General features: G+C 35.8%; 1 protein-coding gene across 1 annotated transcript in view; it reads left to right on the top strand.

Moving 5' to 3' along the window:
- LOC150091384 (transcription initiation factor TFIID subunit 12-like) overlaps window positions 1-23077 on the top strand; it is an 85941-nt gene extending 62864 nt beyond the window's left edge. The window contains exons 6-7 of the mRNA XM_090383611.1: window positions 4274-4362; window positions 22821-23077. Coding sequence (XP_090239737.1) covers window positions 4274-4362; window positions 22821-22859 — 128 coding nt within the window. The 3' untranslated portion in view covers window positions 22860-23077. The remainder of the gene's footprint in view (window positions 1-4273; window positions 4363-22820) is intronic.
- Window positions 23078-25320: the final 2243 nt, after the last annotated feature.

The raw sequence follows: 25320 nt of genomic DNA, 5'->3' as shown, positions 1-25320 counted from the left end.
AAATTTTGAGTGGCGATTCGCTTTTATCAGATGTCTTTAACACTTCATTTCCTGATTCTTTTCCTTTTTAATGATACTGATTTTACTTACTGTTACTTTTACTAGTACTGACTGTCTTTTTCTTTTTGGTTTTTGCCATTGGATGTTTGCTGTTTAAAAGTCAGAGCAAAAATAAATGAGTATTTTCGTCAAAAAAATTCACTACATAGATTCAACAATGTAACAAAAATAGTCAGTTTTCGCTTCTGATATCATTAGTTATAAGGGCATTAATTGCTAAGGCCAAGAACCCATTTATGTATGGTGAATTTGTCAAACAATGTGCTGTTAAGATGGCAGAGTCATTCAATAAACAAAGGATGGCCAGAGAATTTCAGTCTGTACCTCTTTCGAAATAAACTTACTGAAGATATCAGTAAACTTTTTTATGACAAACCAAAAGCTGTTATTGGGGACTGTCCATATTTTTCACTAACTATTGATGAAAGTACAGACATAGCAGTCAGCTGTTACTTTTTTAGAACAATTCATGAAGACTTTAAAAGGATTATTAAAAGTTTGTTCTTTGTGTGGTTCAACTAAAAGGGAGAACATATTTTTTGCAATTCAGAGTGCAGTGGAGGAGTATGGTGGGTTTGTAAAGTTGACTGCTGTAGTTACTGATGGTGCTAAGGCCATTGTTGGTAATGGTTTAATTGGACTTTAAGGCAAAACAAAGTTAATGTGCCTGCCTTATATTATATTATTCATCAAGAGGCATTATGCAAAATCTATCAAACTATGTGAAGCCATGGCTACTTTGACAAAAATCACAAATTCGATTAGAGTAGCAAACAGCTCCTTACTGAGAGGAAGTTCCTTATTTATTTAGAATAACACCTAAATAACTAAAATAGCATAACTAATTTAAATTTTATTTCCAACTATTCTCCTTTGTACTTATAACAATTTCAGCATCCTCTTTTATTATATTTTCTGAATTTTATATTAGTATTATTTTTTCTTTTGACAAACCTCATTACAATTTAAAGAGGTTACCCATTGGATAAACAGGGTTGTATGTGTTGGCAATTTGTAGGTGACTTCAGCTCCTATACAAACCATCATTTGCCTTGCATGCATTGTCTGTGCAAAACCAGTTGTTGCTTTGTTTACACCACCTAATCATTTATTTTAAATCAAAGTTATGCAGTGGTACCTTGGACTTATGAATGTTTAACATGTCCTGCCACAATTAATGCTGCCAGTTTGGCATGAATTCAGTTTGTTGAAATATGTTACATGATGAATAATAACATTGTTAGACCACCAGCTGCAAAGGTTTGTTCTTTGTATGGCTCAACTAAAGGAGAGGACATATTTTCTGCATTACAGGCTGACTATGCTGTAATTTAAATTGGTATTGGATGTACATTCAGTACGTGATGTCAGGAGCCTTTGGTCACAGTAAAAAGTTAAGTTTTGAATATTAGTGACTTTTTTTCTGTTATATATTCTGAACTTGAAAGGGTAGTTTACTGGGGGGGGGGGGTATTTTGGAACTTGACCAACACTTTTGTAATTATAACTTCTTAAAAAAAAGTTATAATTTACTTCTTAAATAACTATTGTAACTTAATTTCAGCTTTAGATAATTCATAGTCTTGATTAGCAGTCTCTCCCTCACTCATATACTCTCATCAATATGATTTTATAACTTGATTTAAATTAGCAGTACCATATTTTTAGCCAAATGTTTTAACTGTCCTAATTTATGAAACAAAACTGACAAAATAAATTGGATTAATTCTTGGTGTTTTTGGTTATTTTATTTAATTTATTTACTTATTTCTGTATGCACCAGAAAATCATAGTGTCTGTGAAATAAATTTTTATTTATTTTCAAATGGTATGGTCAGCATATTTGTTGAGTGTATACATATCGAATTAATAGCTCCCAATTTTCATTTTCACAAGAAATCCATATGCATAGCAGGGAAGTGACTATACAAATTTAGCACAGTGGTTCTGTTTGAAGTTTCATCTTTTAAGGTGTGTGAACTCAATCTTACTTTATCTCACCCACTTACAAACAAGATCTAGCTTCCAGTGATTATATGTTTAGAAGATTAAGAAGGGCCATGAGCACTGTTTTTCCGATGACGAACTTTAAAGCTACTGTTTCACAGCAAATTGAGGCTAAAGAAGAATCATTTTTGAGAAGGGCGACTTCTTTAAAAATGGAGTAGTGCATTTGAGATCAAAGGGATTAAATAAACAAAACATTTATCTTCTATTTTCAAATCTAGTTAGGTAACAATAGTCTGTAATTATCCTGTTCTTTTCCTAAATTAAACCTTTATCTCTTGGGTACTGCACTGCTCTTTTGCTGTACAGGCAACCCCCGTATAACACTGTACTTCTACAACATGGTTTCACTAACACAATTGATAAATTGTAGCAATCCTCGCACAACACTACTTATATAACACTCTTTTGCTCTACCGCGTTTAAAATTTCGGTAAAACGCGCATAACAGTATTTTTTAGCTTCTGTGCGTGGGGAAACCCTGCTATTATGTTGTATGTAATTTTTCAACATTTTCACTCTTTTTTTTAGTCCCGCTGTTGACTTGATAGTCAAAAAAAAAAGAGAGAGAGAAATCTTTGTATTTTATTTGTATTTTATTGGGAAATTCCTGTGTTATGATCTGTGCTCTTGAACTCTTGCTTGTTGAATTTGTGGAAAAATCTAGAATTCCAAGTTTTGGATAGCACACCAGGCCATCAAAAAGATTTAAGTCATCCAAACATCGAAGTTATGTTCCTACCACCACAGTTGTACTAGGTTAATACAACTTCTTTCATTCAGCCATTAGATCAAGGCATTATATCCAACCTTAAAACTTATTACATCAGAAAATCATTACAATTGATTTTGGAAAAAATTGATTCCGAATCTATTGAAGTAATAGAGGCATGGAAACATTTCTCAATTGTGGACTGTATCAGAATCGTAGCTTTATCGCTAAAAGAAGTAAAACTGTCAACATTAAATGCATGTGGAAAAATGTATCTCCAGAGTCAGTTCATTCAGGAAATATGGTTGAACCGGCAGAAAACGGAATCAGTACAATAGAAGAACTTGCTACATCAGTAGGGGGGAAAAGTTTTGATGATATGACTACTGACACCCTCATGGGTAGGACAGTCGATAGAATTGAATTTTTGTGGGTCTTTTTCAGTGTGGCTGAATTAGTTGGGCGAGGGTAGCATGGTTTTTTCTCCCGGGAACTAGGGTTTTTTTGTCCAGTTAAACAGAAAATTGACTACAGAACACATGCAATTTATAGACAAAAATAGAGTAACATGGCCTTGGTTGCCGATGCTCCTAAAAAAATAAAAAGAGATATGATTACTGAAGACGTTCAAGAATTACGGGTAGAAAAGAGGCTGGCGAAGCGGATTTGGTGGAAATGGCATCGGAGGTAAAACCAAATTGATTCAGAGGCAGATGAAAATTCTAAACTTCCAAATTTTACACTAAAAAGCATACGGGAAGGCTTACATAAAGTTGGCTGAGCAATTAGAATCTTATTTTTTGAATGCAGATTCTTGAATGAAAGGAGCCCAGAGTTCAAAAAGGAGCTTCAAAAATGCTTAGTTCCATATGATGAAATTCACAAAAATTTATCGAGCAAAAGCAAACAAGCTCAGATCACTAATTTTTTTTAAAGAGAGCAGAAGATACACTAAATCTAGAATGGTGTATTTTAGTTAGCTTTTGGAATGCAATTCCCCCTTTTGTACTTTTTCTGAGTCTGGTATAACACTGTTTCGTACAACACGACATTTTGTAGGAACCTACCGTGTTATACAAGGGTTACCTGTACTCCAATACAGTTGTTAATATATTAATCACCATAATGTCAATTAAAAAGATTCCTACCTCCAATTTTTACCTCAACTTATCCAAAAAAAAATTTAACTGGGTTTGCCAACCCATCTACTCTTTGCTACAGTAGAGGCATGCTGTTGTCACAGTTCACCTTTCTGTTCACAGAAGGCAAACTGTGCCATAGACATTGTGTTGCACACAGTTTGTACTTTTAAAAAAAATGAAAAAAAAGCCAACAGTTGTGATTAATGTCTTAAATACTTCACATAATGCATTATATTCCAAGAAATACTTAGTCTCTAGTTTGTAATAGTTATAATTTTTGTCTTATTAGACTTCATACCTCTCACAGGTACTGCTTTTTTTATTAAAATAAAAATTTCCTTTACACTTTCAGAGAAAAATTGGAATATGTGGATACCTGGATTTGGATCAGAAGAGCTCAGACCATATAAAAAATCTAGTACAACAGAAGCACATAAGCAGGTAAACTTAATTGTATATAGCTACTATTTTTTGAGAAGATTTTACAGATTTCACTCATGTTTGTTTTTCAGTGTGCATTTCTGTTATTGTTTTCCCATTGGACTCAATAAGTACTCAAGTTGTGATCAGTATAATTAAGTTTATAGGTAATACCCCTGGTAACAAGTATAAATCGATAGATTAACTGCATTTATTGATGTCCTTTTTTAAAAATGAAGAATTTTCAACCTAATTTGAAGTCTTTGTTATATTTTATAACCCTTAAAACTTAGTTGTTAAAAGGATAATTTAATAGAACCAAAACTAGATAAAGTATTACTTTCCTTTGGGACGTTCAGCAAATGGATAGACCATTTGATTTGTATATACTTTTCAACTCTGTATATAAATATTTCTTCAAGATACTTGGAGAAACTATATTCCAATTCCTTTCATTTGAAGTTGATTTTTGTTCTTATGCAGAGTGAGGTTAGTTGCTTTTTACCTCAAATAAAAAAAGGGAAGATACAAAGAAGCATTATTTGCAAAAGTTTTGTAAATATGTATATTAGTTTATTTTTCATGTAATCAGAAGCTAAACTAATTTCTTTTATTATTATTTTTTTTAAATTTGATGTAGTATTAATATTGCACATGATAGAAAACATGACATAGCTGTCAATTTGCTATGTCATGCACAAATGTGGAGACCTTTATATAATGGAGTCAGTCAGTCAGTAGGTTCCGGGTACCAAAAATTTTACCTGCCACTTTGCATTGATTGTTTTATTTTATTAGCATTCTTCATAGTTGTAGTAATAGTCGATGGAGGCATATTCCTATACACATTAGGGCGGCTGTCACCAGACTCCATCCTCCGAATATTGCTCTAGGATTCAATGAGCCACTTTTACCAGACATGGTGTCTCTTTATTCTATTAAATTAAAAACTTTATAACACGATTGGCAAAAACTGCACACGGCTATCACTATTATTTTATTTATTAATAGCACAATTAATAAAAAATGTTAGCGTAAGCAACAACCAACTGAATGCTTCACCGCATGAACCTTTATCACCCACATCCACGAGTGGCTACTTTCAGGGCTGGAATCTTTCTCATCCCTGATATAATTGCTAATTGGCTCAGATCTAAATCACGTGAACAGTGCATGATACATAGCACAGTATGATGCCGTTTGTCTGACAATTTTAAACTTTCAATTCATAAAAAAAAAATTGCAAAAAAAAAATAATAAATATGGTGTTGTGATTGGTGCTATTGCAAATCAGACCAGTGCAAAATGAGAGCTAGCTGTACTTAGTGTTACTAACAGTCCTGCATTATAGCCAAAGTAGTTTGTGCCATCAAACCCCCATAACTAACAGTCCCACCATCAAAGTTGCAAGCAGAGGATTTGGCTGTCACAGACTGACCGGAGTGTCACCTAAATATAAGTTCCATCAGTGTTTTAGACTTCCAGGTAGCAAGCCCAGCTTGGCCTACCTGAGAGAGAGAATGTCTGTGACAGCATAAAGGGCACAAAAACCCTTAGTGGTGAGCCAAGGTTCTGTTTGGGGATTGGTAGGGGGGGGGGGGTTGATATTCAGCAAAGGCACATGAGAGGTTACTGAGGCTGCAATGCAGGTAAGATTCTAAGTTGGATTACAGGGTGGCTGCAGGGCACGAAACAGAATGATTTGGCGAGTTGGCACTCTTCACATTGGTCTAACATGGGCAGGGGGGTTCCCCATTGATCAGTTTGGTGGCCACTATCTGATTTTCAAAAATGACATCGACAAAGGAGTAAATCATGATGTCAAAATTTGCAGATGATGTGGAGACTAGTAGAACAAGTAATGATCATTGTAAAGCAGCACTCCTAGATGACTTGGATAGGCTTCAAAGATGTGAGAAAAGTGCAGCTATGTTTTAATGTGTTTATTGCCACTTATATTTGCAAGTGTCTTTTATGCTTGCCTTGGGGTGTTGGAACAAGTAGGCAGTGCTTTTTAGTAAATGGATTTCTTCTGCAAAGAATCATCACTCCAAGTAATGCCAGCATCTATTGTTTGTAGCATTCCAACATCAATAGATGCATTTGAATGAGATTCAGAATCTGCATCACTTGAATAGAATTCTATTTATCCATTAGATGATGTTTTATAAAGTGATTCAATCCCATCAGCTTCAACATATTTTCCATCCCTGTTCCTTTTCAGTCCTGATGTCCCAGGCTGTGAATCCGTAATACAACCTTTTAGGGTAAAATTTTATAGGAAAACACTTTTGACACAAAACATTATCAGTAAAAGTACACTAAGGAAGGTGTTTTGTTTTTCAAAAACTAAAGAATTAAAATTCAAAATTCAGCAAGCATAATCTTCAAAAAAAATTTTGCCTTTTCTTGTGGAAATTACTAAATTAGATAAAGTAACTTCAACATAAGCAGCAAAGAACATATAAAACTGTAAACCAAGTATACTGCTTTTACAGATTCTCTAGACAGTGTAAGTGACACTAAGCAAAATACAGTTATGTATGGTTATGGTTCAATCAATATATCGATATCACTCAGTTGTTCATTTCATGTTCCTTTCCTTTTACATTGCTCAAATTATTAACCACAATTGAATGGAAGCATATTTATGTTAATGTACAAAAATTGCAGTTCGTTTTAATGCAAGGTCTTCAATTTAGGGAATAGCAATCCCAAAATAACTTATACACTTGGTGGGGTTGAATTAGAAATAGAGGAAGAAAGTTGTGAGACTATCAGAATTCTATCATGCATAAACTCCCATACAGTGATTTGACCCACGTCATTTAAAAAGCCTCTGGAAACTTATGGACACAAACCTGGCAGTCTCAAACAAGCAACAAATTATATCAAATCAAACAGCAACCAAAATGCTGAAATCAAGTTTTTGTTCAAACAGGAATGAAGAGGTTACCTCCCAGCTTCATATCGGCCACACATTTAATGCACTCTTATCTCCTAATGAAAGACACAATGCCCTCAGTGTCATTCCTAACTCACAGTAAAGCACGTAATCATAGTGCCCATGATAGCAAATAGCCTACCAGTCAGCTTTCAGATCACAAGCACATGAACCATTAACTCCAACTTATCCTTGTAGAGGAATCAGACTTAAATGAACTACAGTAACCCCCCCCCCCCATTCGCAGGGGTTACGTTCCTGAGAAATGCCACGAATACTGAGTTATGGCACTCATAGTAATAAAAGGGTTCCATTCCAAAGTATATAGACAAACGTAGACAGTACATAATGAAATACAAGCACAATACATCGAAATGAAAATAAGAAACAGTTTATTAAATCTAATATTTATTAGACATTTTAAACAAGCCTTTCAAAAACATATCAAGAACGTGGGTTGCTGGGCGAAAAATAACTCTTAATTCGAAGTTTGTTTCTTCATTTTTTTATTGAGCTCCTTTTGAATTTCTTTCCAAATTAGGATCCGTTTCCACTACCTTTTCTGAAAGTTGTATGGAGAAGCTAAAAATTTCCTTTAATGATATACTGTTTAACTCTGGTCTAACAACGTCGAGATCTTCCTCCTCAGGATCACTTTGATTTTCATTTGACCTTGTTACTAATTCATCCAACTCTTCTATTGTAAGTTCATCTGCATGAATCTCAATAAGTTCCTGAATGTCTGTTGCATCGAAGTTTTCAAAGCCGCCGCCTTCTATTCCCTGTGTGATTTCTACAATATCGGCAACCAGTTCATTAACATTAGGGATTGTTTTAGCAACAACCACTTCTGGCCACAATTTTCACCAACACATGTTAATTGTAGCTGCACTTATCTCAACTGATGTCTTGATGTTGATCAGGCAATCTGCAGTGTTATAATTTTTCCAACTTTGGCTTACAGTTAAGTCCGACTCCCTTTCCATTTTTTCAATTTCACAAGGAAAGCCCATGTGTCCTTATCTATGATTTATCAAACAATATCCTGTAGAGATGGGTAGGTTATAATCCCACTGTATAAGGCAGTTGTAAGACCACATTTGGAATACTGTCTGAGTATGGAGATCTCATCTGAAAAAAGACAATGAGCTTCTTGAAAGAATCTAAAGACAAGCAACTTGCATGGCGAGGTCGGCAAAAGGAAACTGTTTGATGAAAGGCTGATTATGTGGGCAACTGCGGACCTGATTGAGGTCCGCAGTTGAGATGGGTTATTAAAATGAATAAATGTAGAATTTTCACTGTAATAAAGAATTCCAGAACTAGGGGTTATAAGTTCAAATTACACGGGAAGAGGTTTAGACTAGATAGTAGGAAGTTTTCTTTTAGCCAATAAGTTGTTTATTACTGGAACCAGTTGCCTCTGCAGGTATAGTCATAGTGTCGTAAGAATGAACTCAAGGTCACAGCCAGACTGTCTACTTTAGTAGTACAGGGATGATTATGGTGCTTTGATTTTAGATTATTTATAATTTTAAACAAAGGTAATTATATAAAAGCATAACAAATGTATAGAATAGATTCTGTTCCCATTTCACCCTCCTTTTTTCTACTTCACTAAACCCATCTACTTCTTAAATAGACTGTGTATGGCAGTGATCTTCAGTTCATTCTTGTGATGGTAGGACTATAGTTGAAGTTAACAGTTTGAATAAATTCAGAGATCAATTGGGTGTGCTTCCCTCCTACCTATCATAGGAGGGAAGCACACCCAGCACATAATTTGTATTTTCTTATTTGCTGATGCAACAAAAGACAGTGGTTTCCTTGCGCTAATACTTACTGCCACAGGAAATCATACTTGATACTGTTTTTTTTTTTTTTTTTTTGTGTACCTTCAGAGCAGAAGTTGTAGATTCTGAAGGAAATTGGTGTGCTGATTCCAAAAATACCAAAATTTTTCTCCATCACTTCTCCATTGAAAGATATACTGGGATTTTATTAACTTAATTACAACTAATTACAGATACATACACCAGTCTTGAAAATAAGGCTTCATTTTAAAATACTTTAATCAGACATATAATGTATTAATACATTGTTTACCACTCAGTTTCTCATATAGTCCATTTTGCTTTCCATCTTATGAAACTAGCATTAATCTTCCATTCTCACAGTATCCCGTTGACCTTGGTACCACTTTTCCATCCTGGATATGTCCTGATGAAAGCATTCCTTGTTCATCACTTACATCTCCCAAATTTTGAGGACTGTGATGGAAAGGAAGAAAATGCCTTTTCAAAGACCTTCTTTAGCCCACATCTTTATAACATTAACAGTAAATTGACACCAGAGATTAATAATTATCTTCCTTCCTTCCTTCCTTCTCCCAAGAAATCTGTACCCAACTGCTTTAAATGATTGTAAGCTGCTAGTTCAGTATCTTGTAGCTTTGTTTCAAATACATTGTCTTTGAGGCCTACTGAAAGTCTCTTCTTTCATTTTCCATTCCTTAAGTCAGAAAACAATTGCTCAAATAGCAGAATCTACTTCCTTCTTTAGCCAGGCCTTAACAAGATTCTTCCTTAATCCAAGACATGGACAAATCTTTTTTGGTTCCACCAGTGGAGCATATTTTATATTAGTTTTTTTCTTAATACAAATTACTCTCTTTTCACACTGCTACATAATGTAATGTTTTTCTATTGCACAACTGCTCTACAAACATAGAAAATAACAGTATTTTGTAAAACCTCCCTGTAGACCAGTGAGTAATCTGATTACTTTAAGATTGCCACAGACATTTCAAGCAAAGTCATGATACTTGATTGCACTCGGGATCATGGAGATTCATGTTTCTTTCAAGCCAAGCAGAGGAACTGATCGGAATGTATTTCCATTGTACAGTGGCAAAAGTGCTTTTTTAAGCTTAATTTTGAGGCAATAATAAATATGCCGTACATTAGGATTGAGTTAAATGCCAAGTAAAAGACCACCAGTATCTTCACATTAATGTGTAGTCTTCCATAATTTTTGTTTTTGCTTTAGTAATAACTTCAGTATTATAACCTAGAAACTAAGCAGTTTTTCTTGCTGTTTAGATAAATTTAAATCATGAAACGAACTGTCCTTCAACTCTTCTTGCTTAATTAAATTAAATGCAGCACAAAATAATTTTCTGGTTGTTAGTCCATATCTATTGAAGTGAATGGTCTAGCAAAGAATAGTGGACCATTCTTTGCTGGACCATTTGGTTGGCAAGATACAATCTTGCCAACCAAAATGGTGTCTGCAGGCTGGCTGCTAGTTAGTACACCAGACTCAACCTATTGGTAACTCTCTAGGGTTTCTAGATCAGCTAGTGTATAATCTTGCTATCTCTACTCTGCCAGATAGTGACTAGAGGGAGTCCGAGTAGCGTGTATGCGGAAGGAATATTCTTACTGGGTATATTCTTACGCCATATCCAAAAATTTCATTACTTCATACAGCATGCCCCCTACTTTTTCTTACTATTGAATACACCATGAATTGTAAAACTAATAGAGTAAACTTATCTGCAAAAAGATCTAAACCTCCAAAACACTTCTTAGTTCATTTCACAAATATACGTGGTCTCAATTCTAATCTCAACGATGTCCATTTCCACTTGCAGTCTGCCAAACCCCGTGTACTTTTTCTGATAGAATCTCAGTTATCAGTTGATTCAACTACTGCTCATCTCAGTTGCCCAAATTATTCGCTGTACAATTCCTTTTTGCCTCTAAGGTGGTACTTGTGCATATCTCCGTTCCGATATTCCCTATCAGAGACTTGGTAATTTGGAATCTCCTCTTTTCAATCTGACAAATTCATTCTGTTTTGTCTCTACTGTTCTTCCAATTTCATTAATCACTTGGAGCTCTTTGATTTCCTCTCATTGCAACTTGACATTCTCTGGTACAACTTTCCTAACAGTGAGGTAATTTTCCATACTGATTTCAATGTTCGCAACTCCAGCTGGCTTCAGTTTTCTAGTCACGTCGAGATGCTGAGCCTTTTGAAATTACTAATGACCTCGCACAGAATGTTGATTTACCTACCAGAATACCAGACAATCCTAACCATACAGCCAACACGCTTGATCTTTGTCTCACAAAAAACTCTTCTTGACACAGATGAAGTGAAGTGGTCCTTTAGGCACCTCAGATCACAACTTGGTGATTGGCTATTCCCAACCTCATGTTGTTTGGGATTACAAGAATGCAAAATGGGACGACCTGTGAGATTTATTGTCTTCGTTTCCTTGGTCGGATTACTGTTTCAAAACTTCTGATGTCAATGTTTGCTCAGATCGTGTCAGTGAAATTATTCTTGTAGGAAGAAAACTTGCTTCTTGCCTTAATGGTAGCCGAGCATTATGGTCTCTTGCCAAAGCTATTGGCCACAACTTTTGTCCATCTCTGCTTCCATCTCTGTCAAAATCAGATGGTTCTATTGTCACTTCAGCCAAAGTTAAAGCTGACCTACTACTATCCCATTTTTCTTCCACCTCATGTATTAATGATCTTGGTAAAACACCTTCCACCATGCTCTATTCAATGCCTCCTGTGGTCTTCCGCCAAAGATGTCGGCAGGATTTTGACGAAACTTGATGCTCAGAAAGCTCCAGGTCCTTATTGTATTTCTCCCTTGTTCTCAAAACCTGTGCTCCTATTATCCTTTTCTTTGCCGCCTATTTTTGCGTTCCTATTCCAAAGGTGTTTTCCTTCTGCTTGGAAATTTTCTCATATCCAGCCAGTTCCTAAAAAGGGTGACAAATTCCTCTTATCCAATTATCGTCCCATTGCAATTATTTCTTCTCTTTCTAAAGTAATGGAGAAATCAATTAACCGCAAACTCTCGAAATATCTAGAAACCTTCCGTCAGTGTTGATCCACTGTCTTATTTTACCCATTTATGGACAAATTCAATTGAAAAGTTCAGTTTAACACAAGCAGTTCCTCTTGACATCTCAAAGGCTTTCGATCGTGTTTGGCATAAAGGTCTTTTAAACAAGCTTCCATCTTATGGTTTGCTTTTTTTTTTTTTTTTTTTTTTTTTGTAATTGGTTATCCAGTTTTCTCTCTGCTCACTCACTGAGGGTGGTGGTAGGTGGCTCTCTGTCTTCACAGAACTGAACCTTGGGAGACACCATCATTAGTGGAGAACACTAATGCTGGTGCCCCCTAAGGTTCAGTTCTTTCCCCCTTGTATATTAATGACTTTCTTCCATTGACTGGAAATCCTATCGTAGTTTTACCAAAGATAGCAACATTGCATTCCACTTTCCAGTTTGAGAAATCCTACCCTCAATCAGCTTCAACTTCTTGAATATCCACTATAATTTCCTTAAATGCCAATCTCCAGGTAATTGTCCAGTGGGGCAAAGACAACTTTGTTGATTTCTGTCCCTCTAAAACTCACTCTTATCTCACATGTCTGCTGACGAGGCTACTAGGAGACGGTCGTGTTCAAAGCCGCTAAGTGGATTTTTCTTATTTATTGATTTGAAATTATTGTTTTTCTAAAACTTTTGATTTAAATTTAGTAGTATAATATTTATTTTGTGATTTTCTGATTAATTTGGAGTATTTATTCTTTACTCGGCCTTGTAATTGCATAAAAGTATCGGTAAAGGTATCCACGTGTTTGCAACTCCGCTGAACGAGAAGTTCTTTAGCCATATTTAGCCGCCTGATTGAATATTTTTTACATCGAATTATTTCTGTAAGTAGCTTATAGACCTAGTAAGGATCGTTAGTTTATTCTGAATTGAGACAGCGAGATTTGAAATTTAATTACTACTTAAGTGTCCGTAGATTTACCGTTCATAACTTTCCCGCCTTTGTGATACGATAGTTATATACCGTACTAGATAGCGTTAGTTGAACTTCGTTAGCAGTTAAATTGTACTTTTAAATAAATACATATAACGACTTAGATTACAAACGTAATATAATTAATTATATTTAACATAATTAATAACATAACATAATAAATTAATAGAATCATGACTCAGACCAGAGCAGCAAAGCAAAAGGCTCAAGCTAATGGAAGTGCTGTGGCTCAGAGCAGAACTGAGGGGGGCAGTTGTCCTCTGACTCACAGCCTTATAAAATGCACTTGTTTGCTTGATGTTTGCAGAGCAATCGGGTACGGGACATGATACTGCCATGGGGGATGTCTTTGTGTGTGCGCGATGCAAGGAGTGTATCGATATCAGGCAACAACTCAGCATTCTTGTGGGCCTATATGAGAGCTTGGAGGACAGGGTGGATGCCCTCGAAGAAACTAAATTGAGGGGCCCATCAAGCTCTCAGCTGCCCACATCAACGCCAGAGCTTGCACTTGGGCATCACGTGATACAGAGGCAACCCCCCAAGGCAGAATGCGCTGGTCCAGAAGTAACTAGTAGTTGTTGGCGACTCTATTGTCAGGGAAACGGGGAACATGCTTTGTAAAAAGGATAGGTGGAACAGGACCAGGGTATGTCTGCCAGGGGCAAAGGTTGATGACGTTGTAGAGCGAATATCATCTTTTAAGGGCACAAAAGGTGATATAGTTGTACACGTTGGTACTAATGATATTAAGAGTAGGAGACCGGCAGAATTACTTAACAAGTACATGTCACTGTTGAACAAAAGCCGAGAATTAGGGTTGAATTTGAAAGTGTCTGCAATTCTGCCCAGACACGATAGGATGGAATATATGATGAGAGCCTTGTCGATCAATTCGGCCCTGGAAAGATTGTGCAAGGCTCAAGGGGTAGAATTTTTTTCAGCCTGGAATGTACTTGTTAACAGGAGAGATTGCTTCTACAGGGATGGGATACACTTAAATAGAAAGGGTGCAAGAATATTTGCTGATGCTATCGAGGCAGTGTTAGGTGGGTCGGAAAACTGCTAGCTTGGGGGGAGACAAAGACCAATGGACTGACAGTAGCCGCTGGCAGAGGTGAAAGAGATTCTTGCACTGCTTCTATTAGAATGAGCAGAAGCCTGAAAAACAAGATGCTTGATATTTCAGAGACTGCTGGGAGCCATTGCAGTACAAGTAAACACATGGGTTGTGTTAGGGTAGCTAAGAATAGAAACAGGTGCAGGTATACTTGTGTGTACACCAATGCTAGGAGTTTAGTAAATAAATTTGAGGTATTGCTCAAAACATCAAAGGCAGATATTGTTGGGATACCAGAGACGTGGTGTCACACAGATATAAGGGATGCAGAACTGGAATTTGGGGAGTACAACCTCTACAGAAAGGATAGGAAGGGGGGAGGGGTTGTGCTATTAGTTAAGAAACACATAAAAACCAAGGAAGTGAAGCCAGTCGACATCGCTGGACAGTGCAGTGTTGAGTCAGTTTGGTGTGACATAAGCATTGGGAGATCAAAATTGAGAGTAGGAGTGTTCTATAGGCCTAATGACTTTGAGTATAATAAGAAACTGTACAGGGAAATAGAGTGGGCCAGTAAATCAGAGAGTCTTATAATGGGAGATTTTAATTTCCCAGATATTGACTGGAATTTGGGGGCTGGTCACTCACACACTAGCAGGGCTTTTGTGGATTTATTGGATGATTGTTTTCTACATCAGCATGTTCAGGAGGCAACTAGAGGGAGTAATACTCTTGATTTCATTATCAGCAGTGATTCTTCATTTTTGTTTTTGTTGGTTTTTTAGGAGCATTAGCAACTAAGGCCATATTGCTCCGGGATATGCGGTGGTCATTCCTTGACCTTTCCGCATCCTCCGTATTTGGTGGTGACGGGCTCGCACCCCGGTCTAATCAAGAAGCGCGTGCTGCACACTGCTGCTCCTTCCCACCTGGCTACGGAGGCGCCGATTCTTCATGCATTAAGAATCTGCAGATAAATGAACCACTGGGTGGCAGTGATCACAGTGTGCTGAAGTGTGATTTACTCAAAGAGGTAACTACCATTAGGGGTAAAGGGAAGGGTTATTGCTTCCGTAAAGGTGACTACAATGGACTGAGACGGTATTTAAATTCTATACAGTGGGACCAACTGATGATGTTACCAACAGCAAATTCAAAATGGGAAGCATGCAAAGAACTTATCTTGGAAGCTACTAGGCTTTACATACCAACTAAGAAATATTGTTCAAGGTTCAGGCCAAAATGGATGTCAGATGAACTAATGAGGCATATGGCAGAGAAGAAAAATGCATGGGATACTTACAAATTAATACATGACACAGAAGCCTATTATAGATACAAGTTGATATGCAACCAAGTTACAAAGGAGGTTAGGCAGGCGAAGGCAGATTACGAGAAATCCTTGGCAAGGGATGCAAAGAAAAACAGCAAAGAGTTCTTTACTTATGTAAACTCTAGAAGGAAGGGGATGAATCAGATTGGTCCACTTGATATTGATGGGTCAACTGTTGATGATCCTGCTCAATGCTGATGGGATTCTTCCTCTAGCTCAGAATAATCACCTGAGAGGGCATAAATTCAAATTGAGGAAAGACAGATGTAGGATAGACGTGCGGAAATTTGCCTTTAGCCAGTGGGTGGTTGCTTAGTGGAACAGACTTCCATCCCTTGTAGTGGAGGTTGATAGCCTAAATAAGTTTAAGGCTCAGCTGGACGTGTATTTTGAACGAACAGAGGGAAGTGGGTTTTTTTTTTTTTTTTTTTGGCTGATGCTGCATAAGCTTGCTTTCTTGCATCAAATGCCTCTACTAATGCTAATGTCACAAAAAGGATTCTTCTGCTCCTATGCTTATCTTTGTTGACACTCCGATTTCTAGGCAAGTTGATATATCACTTTTGGGGATTACCCTGACTTCTAATCTCTCTTGGCACAAGCACATTACAAATATTGCTTCCTCTGCATCTAAAAAACTTGGTTTTCGCTTTCAGCATTACTTTTCTTCCAAACAGCTGTCTGCTCTGTACAAATTGCAAATCCGCCCTACCATGGATTATTGTTTCCACATCTGGGGTGGTGCTCCCGAAACCTCTCTCAGGCTTCTAGATTCCATTCAGAAGAGGGCAGTTAGGTTAATTAATGACTCATCTCTAACAGTCTTTCTCCACTCGCTGTCTCAGACGTACTGTTTCTGCTGAATGTCTTTTCTACACATACTTCCATGGGCACTGTTCTTCTGAATTGGCTTCTATAATTCCCACTCTCTTTCAAATGAGTCTGAACCCGTACCGCCAACATTCATTTACTGTCCAACTTCATACTCACTTTTCCTCTTCCTCTTTTATTCATTCAACTGCCATTTTCTGGAACAACCTTCATACGCATTTCCTGAAAATTAGTCTACAGTAGGTTGTCTAATGTGAACAATATCTTCTTTTGTCTTCCCAACCTTCAACCCAAGCACGGTACTAAGTACTATAGGTTGTAATACCTCTCGTTTGGTTTATAAAAAAAAAAGTCTGTACCAAGGATTCTCTTATTAGAAAAAATTTATTTTACTATATTTTAATATACAGCCATTCCCCAACTTACATAAATTTTTGTCTGCTGGTGCAAACTTAAAAAAATCATGGAAATGTATTTTGCATCCAGGAGGAAATATCACACGGGAATTAGGTTTGAAGGAATGAATTCGCCTCTTCAATACTGAATGCTATTTTAAAGGAAAGTGCACTTATAAAAGAACATGGTAAAGGATCAACAGTGATCAGAAAACAGCATTCAGGTGCTATATTGAAGATGGAAAAGTGATTAATAATATGGATGGAAAATCAGATTCAGAAGCAAGTGTCCCTGAGTCTAATGGTTAAGCAAAAGCAAGAACTATTTATGAAGATAGTAAGGATGGCAAGCCCCAACCCAAGTTCATGGCAAGCAACAGGTGGTTTAATAGATTCAAACATCATGCTGATTTCCACAACATTATAGTATGCACGGAAATCGGCAGTGCTGATTCTGCAGCTGCAGAGAAATTGTGTGATGTGTTGGAAAAATTGTGGCTATTCAATGCAGAAATTTTTAACGTTGATGAGATTGCTCTGTATTGGAAAAAAATGCCAGATTGCACATACATTGTTAAAGTGGAAAAGATAATGTGAGGTTTAAAGGCTTCAAAAGCAGTGCTCTTGCTTGGGGCTAATAGAGCAGGAGGTTACAGATTGAAACCACTGCTTGTGTACCATTCTGGAAATCCTCTTGCATTTAAGTGCATCAATAAAGCTACCCTACCTGTGCATATCCGATTGAACCAGAGTGGGCTATAACACTATCCCTCTTCGTGGATTGGTTTGAATGCTGCTTCATTCCTGGGGTTGAAAATATAAAGACAACTGCATTCCTTTCAAGATTTTGCTTCTATTAGATAATGCTTCTGGACATCCTCCACACCTAGATTATTTCAATTTGGACGTGAGAGTTATATTATTACTGCCAAACACAACTTCACTCATCCAACCTATTGATCAGGGTGTTGTTTTGAATTTCAAAGCATACAATTTATGCACATTTGCTTGGGCATTTTTGCAGTAGACAGGGAGAAAAATTTGTTATTAAGAGACTTTTGGAAATCTTACAATATTTACCACGCCATCTTAAACATTAATAAGGCATGGATGGAAATTACTAAAAGTTATTTAAATCGTATAGAAGAAAATATGTGCACGGTGCGTAAAAGGCTTTGAAGAATTTGAAAAAGATGAATCATATGAAGAGGTTACAGATAAGCTTGTATAGCTTATTCTGTTGGAGGTTGCTGCCAATGACATGGAGTTAGAGGAAGAAGAGAAGGAATTATCTAATTAAGAACTTATTGACTTGCAAGCAGCAATAACGAGAGAAGAAAATGATGACGAGCCAAATGAGGAGCCACGACGCTTCATCGCCGGAAAGATGGCAATGGCGAAGTTTGAGAAGATGGATCCTGACATTGAATGATTATTAAAAGTTAACAGAGGGGTGAATGATATGCTTGCTTCAAAGAAATCTATGAAGAAAAGAAAAACCCACTGTCCAGTCTTCCATTAATACAGTGGTTTTCAACCTGGGTGTTGCAACAACATTCCAGGGGTGCCACATAATTTGGGTTTAAGTTACTTAAACTTATTATTTTTTTAATTTATGTTTATTTCATTATAAAAAAAGTATACAGTATCTTTTTAATTTTGTGGTGATCTATAATTGATGTTTACTTAGTACTTCTGTATAAAGAATAAAATTATATACTGTATATAAATGTAATTTTTATAACTATATTATTGTAATAAATATCATATAACATTTTTTTTAATATTTTATACACACACACGCACAGAATTAGTAACAGGCAGAAAATTGAGTAAGGGTGCCGCAAAATAAAATACATTACTTAGGAGTTCCATTATTAAAAAAGGGTTGAAAACCACTACATTAAGATGTTCATTCGTAAGGTTGAGTGGCCAACCCCTTCTAAATCTCCACGGCACCCAACCTTTGCAGCAGCGTTTAAGCTGGAGCCGTTGATTTGAAGCACCCTTGTCATTTTTCTTGCACGTGAGATAAAAAAAAAAAAAAAAAAAAATTGAATAAATAATTCTATTTACATGTTTGAACTTTTTTTTTTTTTTTTTTGCTTCAGTCAAATTCAACTTGGTTAAAGTTCTGCAGAATGTAACCTCTATGTAAGTCAAGGAGCGATTGTAGTTTTATTTTTTGTTTCATCAGTAGTTATAAGATTTATTTCAGTATCAGTTGGATTTCTTGAGTTGCAAACACAAGAATCTTTGTTTTATACATCACTGCTTCCTTCATTGCATGAGTCTTGGGAAATCTAGTATTAGGAGGTGTTCGTTATGTGTAACAGGCCTTACTACAGATCACTGGTCTTCAAACTTTCAACGTCTACGGAACCCTTGTCTCTAAATATTATTTCTGTGGAATCCTACTCAATGTGTTTTTAGATAAATGACTTTATTTTTAGAATCACAATATGAACTTTAAAACATTAATTATTATTATAATGGTGAGGAGAAGAAGTAGAAAGAGTTGGTAGAAAACATCTGTATGGCAACAACTGAGCCTGCATAAAAGCCGACTAGAAACAATAGTATAAAAACACTCTTCAATAAATTTATTTAATATAATAATAATATAGAATAAAAAAAATCAATAAATAATGATTATATGCCCTACTGGAAACTAAAAATTTTAGTACTATCTAAAATTAGTAATTGGTCGTTGTTCATGACAACAAACTCATACTTGCATTTGTTTGCAAAGATCGTCAAAATTTGGAGTTAAAAAGTTATACAGGGTGTCTCAAAAATATTGTTACAAACGTTTAGGGGAGGTAGGTAACATCTAAAGGAATGTGAATTGCATAGGAACCCATAACCAGAAATGTCACGGTAAGTTGGTACACGGTGCTGTTCATCAGTTTGCGAGGGGGAAAATTCCTGGTTTACTCATTCAAGCAGTAGTTGCCACACGAATAGCATGCATCGATATACAAACTGTGAGCTGGCAGACATGCACCTAGTGTATGGATTAGCAGAGGGCAATGGACGAGCTGCTCAACGAATTTATGGAGAACACTTTCCAGACAGACATGTACCAGACCACGGTTTGTTTGTGCTTGTGCAATTATGGTCATTTAGAGATAACAGGAGTAGTGCAGGCAGACCACGTTCAACGCAAAATCCAGCCATGGAAGAAAGTGTATTGAATGCCGTCCAGAATAATTCTACTAACAGCACACATGCCATTGCCTCTGCCTTAGGAGTGTCTTGTTGCAGTGTACAGAGTGTCTGGCACGGCGATTCCTTACACCCCTTTCATCTCCAAAGGGTTCAGTTACTGCTCCCCCAAGATCATCCTGCCAGTGTGGCTTTTGCGCAGTGGTTTCTCCAAGAAAGTGTTCACGACTTGAATTTTCCAGCCTATGTTTTGTTCACGGATGAGGCTTATTTCACTCGGGAAGGCTTATTCAATCAGCACAATGCTCATGTGTGGGCTCACGACAACCCACACAGTGTGCGCCCCATGTGGCACAACATCGCTTCACAATAAATGAGTGGGCAGGTATGGTCGGTGACTGCTTAGTCGGCCCATACCTGTTACCATCCTGCATGAACTCCGCTAAATATCGGATCTTTCTTGAACAAGTTAGTTCTATCAGGTTACTTGACGATGTTCCAGCAAATGTGAGACGCAAAATTTGGTTTCAACATGACTGGGTGCCTGCCCATTATGGAAGGTGTGTTCGTGATCATTTGAACAGGCGTTTTGAGCGTTGATGGATTGGCCGTGGTGGACCCGTTGCCTGGCCCCCACACTCACCTGATTTATCAAGCCTTGATTTCTTTCTGTGGGGGGCCCTCAAATCTATTGTGTATGAATCGCCTGTGGCGACGGAAATGGATCTTGTGGCAAGACTCGTCTGCGCTGCTGCTACTGTCAAAGAAACTCCAGGTATGTTCGACCGTGTCTGCCATTCCATGCTGCATTGGTGTCACGCATGCATCGCGTCTCATGGTGGAACCTTCGAGCATCTGTTGTAACATCATGAAATGCATCCATCTCGTACTCCATTAATATTATGTCAAATAAATGTTTGCCACTAATTACTGCCTTGTCATTTCTGCTTTTTGTGCCTCTGCTACTACTTTCCCGTGACGTTTCCAGTTATGAGTTCCTATGCGATTCACATTCCTTTAGATGTTACCTACCTCCCCTAAACGTTTGTACCAATATTTTTGAGATGCCCTGTATATACCTGCCATTTACAAAATTCAGGTCAATTTGTATATAAATACAAATATTGTGATTTTTTGTCACAATAAGCAGCACAAAATTGTCTATATGCATCAGAAAACCAATAATACTCAACTAGAATCAAGCAATGCACAATATTTCTACAGTTTCTTTACAGCCAAAGTAACAGTAAGGGGTAGTAGAGTGCTGCCAATTAAGGGTCCCCATATAGAAAACAAATAGCTCTTTAAAATTATGTTGCAATATGTTCAATTTTTTTCCCTCAAGTGTAAGTGCTATTTTAATAAATTTTTTAAGTAATATAATTATGAAAAAAAATTATAATCTCATGGAACCCAATTTGAATAGCAAAGCTATAGATCATGTGTTGGGTTATTTGGTACTATACTTACTTTTTCTGGATGTCCCTGATACTTTTTCATGTATAAATGGCAATATTCAATATGGTGGTGTAGTTTATGCCACACCATAGCAACACTGATTAAGAAAGTTGATGGGCAACAACTTCTTTCCTTATCTTCAAATGAAAATTTTCTCTTGTAAAACAACTTTCTTCTCTCTCTCTCAGTAACTTCAATATTTTTTTTTTTTTTTTTTTTTGGCTGGTGCAGCAAAAGCTCCAGAATAATAATAACTTAAACTGGCTCCCCCCACCCCAAGCATCATCTCCATATATTTTCATGAAATGCTTGTTAGTCTTCAAATTTGCTCGTATTCAGTTGTTGCAACAACTGAACTAGGGAATCACTATCTAGCACTTTTAAACTTGCACATTTTTTCAAGAATTAATAAAAAATTTATTAAACAAAATCCTTATCTCTTATCATGGGTTAACTAACTTCCACATATACTTTGTAAGTAAAGCAGAGTTTGCTTTGAAGTATACATATCAGTTTGATATTACATTATTTTGCTAAAAGTAAAACGTACAAAATTCTAAAATCCAGAAATGGTATGGCCAAAAGTACATAAGTTATTTTAATTACATTTATTCCTTTGTTTTAAATCTGAAATTAACCTTTTCATTGGAGTGGTAGTTATCAAGTGGATGACAATATATAATATCTTACTACTTTTTTTTTTTTTTTTTTTTTTTTTGCAATTTAACAACTTATAGCAATCTCCTGCACAACTCAATTATAAATACATGAAGTGTCTATTTAATGTTTTCTATATTGTACTGTAAGTTTGTTTTAATTGATCGACTGCCCTTTGCCTTACTGAAATATCAGGACAGACCCCGCCTCATGGGTTGAACAGTTATACTATCATATTCTAAATTTTTATGCCCCATGAGTTATTAGACTATGAGGAGAATTTGAGTATTATAATGTTAGGCTAGCTATTATTCTGCCAGTATGGTCGTGGATTTTGATAAATTACATCTAACACAGCCCTATTGGCATATCAGAAACAGTTTTTGCTGATCATTATTTGGATGTTTTGACAAATGGTGTTAGCACTGATAACATACCATTCAAATGTACCCTTATATGATAATTAGTTATAATTTTTAATAATATTTGTTATAAGTGTATTTTAGGCTTCTTTTGTTTTTAGCTTTGGGACAAATACCTTTTCTTTTGGTATTAACTAGCCTGTTTTTCACATTTTTTCTGATTTGTATAATTTTATCTACATTCTCTAATATCACGCTGCTGTAATGTTTAATTCAATGACATTTATCAGTTCTGTTAAGTTTAAATTTACTTTACATATTATGATTCTTCATTCCATATACCTTTGCTCCAACATTTGTTTCAATTAAAAAATATATATATATGATTTTTCAACTGCATGTTTCTCTTCCAGAGGATGGCATTGATACGCAAGACTCTAAAGAAATACTGAATACAGAAGTGCTGTTAAGACAGCTTGTAAATTTCTCCATCAGTCTGAAAAAATACCACTCTAAAAAAATTTAATGGATTACTTCTTTTCAATAACAAACTGGACTAGTGCCTGAAGTAATGTAATTGGTCTCACTTCTTATATTATGTATAATAGTGTGTCTGTATGTACGAACGAGACAGAGAGGAAACAGAATTGCGATTTTTAAATACTAATTTTTTTTTTAATATTTAAAATTGTAAAATATAATGTAAATGCTCAACCAGTCAACCAGAAAAAATTTATTAAACAAAATCTTTATATCTTATTTTGACTTATTAAATATAAAAATTAGCTGATATAAGAGTTGTTTACTTTGATAATTTCATAAATTATTTGCTTTTTGCAGATAATTAAACAGCATCCTACATGTGTTATCTCCAATTTTTTTTTTTTTTTTTACATAATAAATTTCACTTAAGAGAGATATCCACTCTTAGCTGTATAAGAATTTCCTTATAGCCAGAATGCTCATTGAACAACTCTCAGACTAAACAAACTTTTGAGCTGATTCCTTTTGCAATGGGTTTTATTTAATAGTAAAGGGGGGGGGGGATTTCCATTATTTTTCAGAGTTATACTACCAGGCTCAAGAACAAAAGAACTGATACAGAGCTCAGCAGAGTGATGAAAAGGCTGAAATAAGAAGAAAAAACTTGATAGAGAAAGATTTGCAAATAGAGTGGCTAACAAAACTGGTGACCAAAATCAACTTGGACTTCAACATAATGCTAAAAGCCATGCACGAGCAAGAGAAAAATCATAGAGCAGTCCCACAAGAAGTAGCCACAGTTGACAACAATTATCAAATTGCATTTTTAGTTATTTTATCACCCATCCTACTGACACCTTAGCTTATAAGCTCAATATTAATATTTATCTCTTCTCTGAAACTGGTTTGGCAAAATAAAAGTCACAGGTATGCTAGTATTAAATAAAGTAACAACCATATCCACTTGTACCCCAAGCAGCTTCAAAACCATATCACTCGGCAGTGATATTACATTTTTAAATCAGGTTCGATAAATATGGCATTATTATTATATGCCACGTGCATACATTGTATTTGTTGAATTTCACCGTCTTTTAAACAAGCCAACAAACAACAGTGTTATCACTATGGTCTTCATATTTCAACTTATTCCCAGCTCAGATTGATATCCTTTAAGTGAAGTCAGATTCATCCTGGTCTGAGTGATCTTATGTAAGGAGACTATCTGCTACTTGGTTACAAAAGCAAGTGCACACTTGCTTTTGTAACCAACTCTCTTGAGATGAATATAGTGAGTTTCACATTAACAAGAAAGTTTTTCTCTTTGTAGAAACTTTCATAGAAATCATCTTAGTGTTTGGCAGGGATGGCAAATATATGGCATGGTTTTCAAACTTGACACATCAAGAAACATCAATGATGTAAAAAAAAAAAAAAAAAAAAAAAAAAATGTATTTTTAACAATATATTCAGAATAAATAAAAAATAGAATTGTAAATCATTGGCTTTTGCATATGGTGAATGATTTGAGCACAAACAGTCATTCCAGACTAAGTCCCAGTGAGGTGTTATCACATTACTTTTTTTTGTTTTTTGAACAACATAAATGCATGTTTTAAACATGTCAGTTGCACTGTTTTTATGTTTATTGAAGTAACTGTTGCCCTCTTTGCTGATAAAAGAACAATGTCAGTAGCTGTCTAATGTTTTTCTGTCAAAACATGGGCTGACCAATATGGTTTTAAAAAGATTCTCTTTATACTCCAACTAAAACCACTAAGTCAAGAGTTTATAACTAATCATTTTGACAATGAATACTGAATAATTTTGACCATATTCAGTAGTCACGTCAGCTTGAACCATGGTCAGCTCTAATGCATGTGATCCACTTTGCTGGCTGTTATACTACCACAGAAAAAATTGAATTTTTTTTAATTGATATAATTTTGAATTACATTTCATCTCTTAGCAATCATGAAAATAACTTTCCTTTTCAGGTATCTTGAAAATATTTTACAGATATCTTTGCTTACTTTGATATGACCACTACAACCTATTTGCCATCCCTGCCCTTATAAGTATCTGAGGCCAGCTTCCTGTTATAAGGTACTAGGCCATTAATAAAGGCCTGGAAGGCAGCTCAATTCACATACAATTCTATTGGACAAGAATTTTCATCAAGATCTCTAAGCAGAAGGGAAAAAATTTGAAAATAAATTACAAATTATTAGTGCTTAATCTATTAACATAGGAGATGGTTCAAACATTCTTTTTTAGTTTGCTTTATACCCTGCTATTCTGTGTTACTGTAGGAAAGCCAAACTTGATAAAAACATCACTGCAATTTGATTTTTATCATAAAGACTTTTAATGACACCTCATTCTAACCCTCAAATGAAAAATCATGGTTAAGTCTTGGGCATGGGCTCT

Source organism: Mastigoproctus giganteus, chromosome 1, assembly GCF_048544385.1.
Source record: "Mastigoproctus giganteus isolate SK-2022 chromosome 1, ASM4854438v1, whole genome shotgun sequence".
Classification (NCBI taxonomy): Eukaryota; Metazoa; Arthropoda; class Arachnida; order Uropygi; family Thelyphonidae; genus Mastigoproctus; species Mastigoproctus giganteus.
This window is presented reverse-complemented; position numbering and strand designations above follow the sequence as displayed.